General features: G+C 66.5%; 2 protein-coding genes across 2 annotated transcripts; both read right to left on the bottom strand.

Moving 5' to 3' along the window:
- Positions 1-318: 318 nt before the first annotated feature.
- LSCM1_08200 (uncharacterized protein) lies at positions 319-2,178 on the bottom strand (the record flags this gene model as incomplete). The annotated part of the gene is made up of 1 exon (XM_067325537.1): positions 319-2,178. One exon carries the CDS (start codon positions 2,176-2,178, stop codon positions 319-321), a length of 1,860 nt encoding a protein of 619 aa, XP_067181712.1.
- A 634-nt stretch (positions 2,179-2,812) lies between these two features.
- On the bottom strand, positions 2,813-3,991 carry LSCM1_08199 (uncharacterized protein; the record flags this gene model as incomplete). The annotated part of the gene is made up of 1 exon (XM_067325536.1): positions 2,813-3,991. The coding sequence occupies one exon, from the start codon at positions 3,989-3,991 to the stop codon at positions 2,813-2,815; it is 1,179 nt and encodes a 392-aa protein (XP_067181711.1).
- Between the last annotated feature and the right edge of the window lie 1,178 nt (positions 3,992-5,169).

Raw genomic sequence — 5,169 nt, 5'->3', positions numbered from 1 at the left:
GTCTCTGTCAATTTCGGCCTTCCTTCTTTGTCCATCATCTAATCCACGAGCCCAACACTGCGGCCACCGCCCCACCTGCGGGTGTGTGCGCGTGTGTAAGTGTGAGGGGGGGGGGAAGGCGTCACTATCCACTGCGCTCAGCCATACACGGAGAGAGAGAGCAAGAGAACGGCGGCCGCCGCCCCACCGCGGGGTGATCCTGCCCACCATCCGTTTCTTGTCATGTACATCGAAAATTTGTCCTGTGCAGGCGGCGCCGCACACACACACACATACACAGACAAACAGACAGAGAGAAGCACGCCTCGGCTTCGTCGGCTACCACGTGGATACCTTTGACGGAGACGCCGTGGCCACGTTGTCGAGGTCGCCCAACCCATCACTACCGCCACGCGTCGCGGCAGTGGTAGCGTGCGAGCCCAGCCGCTGGCGTTGCTGCTGGTACGCCATAGTCGCCGCTGCCACCGGCGGCAGCTGCACCTTACGTGCCTTCCTCTGTTGCTCGAGCCGCTTCAGCCGGTTGCGATGGGCGGTGGTGCTGCGCATCGACAAAATCATCGGACTGGGCGGGCGGTACACGTTGTGATTTCTTGGCGAAAAGAAGTCCGCGATCAGCGTGTTGCCGCCATCCGCGTCGACCCCGTTGTTGCCCTTCTTCGCTGCGAGGCTGCCGCCGACACCGCGCGTTTGGCGGCTGCTGCTGCGACTGCGCGCGCCAGCCACGCTCGGCCGCGAGAGAGACTTGAGGTGTAGGGCGCCGGAGTACGGCATCGACTCACCGCCAGCTGTGCCGCCGGCTCCGGCCGCGCCGGGGGCGACTGAGCCGAGGTGGGGGGCTGCCGCAAAGTGCGGCACCCGTCGCGCCGTGCTCTCGTACTGCTCTGGGAAGAGGTACATCGATACGAGTGTCATGTGCTCCTCGTCTGTGATGGGCGTCGGCGGCGTGGCACTTGCCTTGAGCGCCGCCACGCCGCGGACGCTGTGACCATAGCCGGTGCCGCTCACTGACCCGCTGCATGCCGCTGCGGTGCCACTGATGCTCGTGCTCTGCGGGAGGCGCCTGCTGCCTCGCGCGTGGGGCGATGCACTGGTCTGCTCGCGTTGCTGGGTGAGCACCTGCGACCGACGGCGCAGAGCTCCCGCCGCGAGGCTGGCGCGTCGCGGCGTGTTGGCCATCAGCGACAGGAACCTCCGGTGGCTGTCGCTCATGAGACTTCCAAACGACGAGTGGCGGCGGTAGTCGGCGACGCGCGCGGGGTCGCCCGACGCGCGCCGCGCCTCCTCCCCCCCTTCCGCACCCCCGGCGAGCTCCGCACCGCCGGCGTCTCCCAGCTCGGCGGATGTGCTGGCCGACTGCGACCACAGCGCACAGAAGTCAACGTAGTCCAGCATGCCGGAGTGGTGCACATCAACACTGCGGATCAGCGCGTCGATGTCGATCGTGAGCCCGAAGCCGCGAATGGCATCGCGCAGCGTCGACGCGGCGATCTCGCCACCACCGTCCTCGCTACCGCCGAGGGCGACGAAGGCCTTCAACGTATCCTCGTCCCCGCCACCACCGACGGCAAAGCGCCCCTCCCTCGCCGCGGCCATGTGGTGACTGCTGCTGAACGCCTTGTAGGAGCGCTGAATGGCTGGCACTGATGACATCTGCAGAGAGTCGCTCCTGCCCGCAGCGGCAGCAGCTGCGGCAGCGGCGCGGTTCACCCAGAGCTCTTTCTTGTACAGCCGCAGGTACTGCGTCAGCGTGACGAGGCTGACACGGCCACGGTAGGCGCTCAGGATGAGGTTCAGCTCTGCTTCGCTGGGGTAGAGGCCCAATTCACCGAAGACGACGCGCAGCTCGAGCCCGTTCATGATGTTCTCGCGCCCCTCGCCGAGCGCGGCAGAGAAGCAGCTCTTTACGCGTGACATCTCACACAGGTCAAGGTCTGGCAGCTTCGCCAGGATCCCGGCAAGCACCTTCCACTGCTCGTGTGAAGCGCCGCCGCTAGCGGCGGCCGTGTCGTGGACGCCACCGTTGCCCGCGGTGCCGTGCACCGGTGCTTGGGCGGTCTTTGGCTTGAAGCCGACCACACTCGTCGTTGCAGAAGGGGTGGCGCCGCCGCTGGGTAAACCGACCGGCGCCGCGGACGCCACAGGATCGCCCGCTCTCTCGATGTGCGCGTGGCCCCGCATTGTGGCGCTGTCGCTCGTCGCGGCTGAACAGATCAAGGGTGTGTGTGTGTGGGGGGGGCGCCTTGTCACGCACGCACGGGCGGACGGACACGTGCCCGAGAGGCGCGAGTGTCGGATAGAGGAGACGGCCACTGAGCACGTGAGCGGAGTTGGCCTCCGGCGAACACTTTTCGTTCTTCACTCGGTGTCGCTAGTGCTATAGCGGGAGTTGTACCAGCGCAGGTGTGCGTGTGCGTGTGTGCGTATGGGAGGGAGGGAGGGAGGAAGAAGTGTGTGGGAGAGTGGGAAGGGGAGACGCCGTTCAGCACACACACACACACACGCAGAGACACACACGCAAGAAGCGTTCATGACACAGATCCTAGCGATCGATGCATCCGCGGCAGCTGCGGCGGACACATGGATGCTGACACGCGAGCAGCAGCAGAGGACAGGGACCTTGGCGCCGGTGAGAGGGAGAAGAGGAGGAGGAGCGGCATGCTCCGGCACACCGAGTCCGAGGAGGCGGAGGCGGGGTCGCCCGGAGAGGGAAGAGTGAGGGAGGGAGAGAGAGCGCAAGAAGCGAAACGTGAAGGCAATGCGGGCGAGGGTGGGGCGGCGGCCCCCACGTGCAGGCGCGGAGGCCCCGCCGGGGTCAGGTGTCGAAGAAGAGCGCTGCCGCGACGTTGACGTCCCAACTAGCGGCTTCCAGCAACGCCACCGCTTGCCTGCGGTCGGTGATGCCTGAGACGGTCATGAAGCCGTCGATCCGGGCCTGCCGCTCGCTGTCCGAGAGAGGCGCTGCCGCCGCCGCCGCCGCCGGGTCGCGGTGACGTGGCACGCGGACGGAGAGGTTCTCCTCCGCAGGCGTGTCCTCGGCCGCGTCGAGGCGCAGCGACGCCGACGCGGGCAGATCGCGCTCGGGGAGGAATGCGACGTCGACGTTGCCAATGGTAAGGCAGTTGCGCCTGAGGTCGATCAGCATCTGATGGCGCCTCAACTGGTCGAGGCCGATGATCAAGGACATCGCCTGGTCCTCGATGACGGAGAAGGCGAAGGGGATAAACATGCCCGCGAGGTTGACGGGCACCATGTGAATACGTCCACAAATCACCTGCTGCCCGACCCCCACGGCGACGCCGCGCATGCGGACGTCGACGAGCCGCATCAGCCCACATCGCTCCGCCGTGCTCTTGTTCATGATGCTGTGCTGCGCGCCCGAGTCAACGAAGGCGCTGAGGGGGACTTGGTTGACGGTGCACGGCACGTACAGCATCGACACCTTCGCAAAGGCCTCTGGCGTGTACTCCAGCGCGTTGGCAAGGTTCTCGTCGATCTGCTGCTGCCGAATTTGGGTGAGGAGGCGGCGCTGCAGCGCCAGCTGGCGCTCGTCCATGGCTTCGGGGATGGCCGGGAGTGCCGAGGCTTGCCCCGCCGCGGCGGTGGTCGAGGACGAGGGGGCTGCTGCTGCCGCCGGGGGCGCCGGGGATCGCCCAAAGAGCTCCAAAATGCGCCCCTTGAGGGCACCCACCGAGGGGGGCACCGCCGACGCCGGCATCAGCACCACCAGCGTCTCCGTCGTTGCATCTTGCCCGACAAGACCAGCTTCCACGAGCGTTTGCGCGGCGGAGGCGGCTCTGCGGCGAGTGTTGGCGGACGCTTGCCCGAGGCAGTGCGTCACGCCACGGGCATCATTTCGGAGCGCGCTCACCTCGCGCAGCTCCGGCCGCACCGCGGCGAGTTGCAGCAGCAGCTGCTGCACTGTGGCATCGTTTGAGACGGTCACGCGGCAGAGGGTCACCCTCTTGGCGTTGACGATGGTGAGCTGCACCATTGTGTCACGCGAAGACGCTGCGCCGGCGTGCGCGCAGAGGAGAAAGGGAAAGAGAGAGAAAGAGAGCAGAGAGCGCAGAGAGAAGCTCAATCGGCTCTGCTCCGTCTGATAGCTGATGTGACGGAGCACTGCTACTTCACGCGTGACGGCGCGGCGCTCCAGAGTGCTGGCGCGTGTGTAGGCGCTGAGGTAAACGCACGCGCGACACGCCAGGCAGAGAGGGAGGAAAGAGGTTTAGAGACGGTGAGGGCTGCACTGCATCTGAGACGGCAAATCCGCGTGGGCCGCCGCGCGACCTGTGATAGGCGGCGCGTCCACCCCAAGCGGGCGGGGGGGGCAGAGGCACCAGAGGAAAGCAGCACTTCCCTCTGACCCGCCCGCTTGGGGTGGCCATGAGGCGCATACACATATGTGCGCGAGCGCGCAAGAAGCCGCCAGTGGCGCCGGCGACCGGCGAGTGATGGGGCATGCATGCGTCGAAGCGGGACACGGGGGTGAGTGGGTGGGTAGGCGCGAGTGGTTCGGTGAGTGGCTGCTCGATCGCTGGGGCTTAAAGCAAAGGCATGGGCTGAGAGGGCCCACATCGACGTCGCCTTGAGGGCCCTTTCGGTCTCTGTAAGGGTGGCGCTGCACAGGCCCAGCGGAATCGCAAGAGAGAGAGACGGGCGGGCGGACGAAGCGAGTGGGGCCTCTCACCCCCCTCCCTCCCCCTCCCCCTGCCTGCACCCGCCGTGAGACGCAGGCGGTGGGGCGAAGAATGGGGGCACATGCCGAGCAGCGCGTCTACGCGGGGGGTGCGCGACGCACCACCAGCTCCGGTAGCGCACGCTGCACGCTCGCGACACCGCCGCGCAAGATGCTTATATTAGGTACGCCACACGCACTCAGCTTCACACCAAGCTGATGTGCGAGCGGCAACTCGTGCACGTCCGCGACGCCGGATGTTAGCAGTACTACATGCGGGGCACGAGAGACCTTCTGCACGATCGGGTGCACTGGCCACGGACACGATAGCAACGGTGGCTGTGGTGGCGGCATCGGCGATGCACCACAATTCTCGGCGGCCCTCTCGACTCGGGGTAAGATAGCAGCCATGGCCGGGTTGTCCATGTGGCGAAGAATGGCTGCTGCGGCGTCTTCGACCTGACGGGCTGCCGCGTCTTGTTCCACTTGCTGCT

The sequence above is a fragment of the Leishmania martiniquensis genome, chromosome 1, assembly GCF_017916325.1.
Source record: "Leishmania martiniquensis isolate LSCM1 chromosome 1, whole genome shotgun sequence".
NCBI lineage: Eukaryota > Euglenozoa > Kinetoplastea > Trypanosomatida > Trypanosomatidae > Leishmania > Leishmania martiniquensis.
This window is presented reverse-complemented; position numbering and strand designations above follow the sequence as displayed.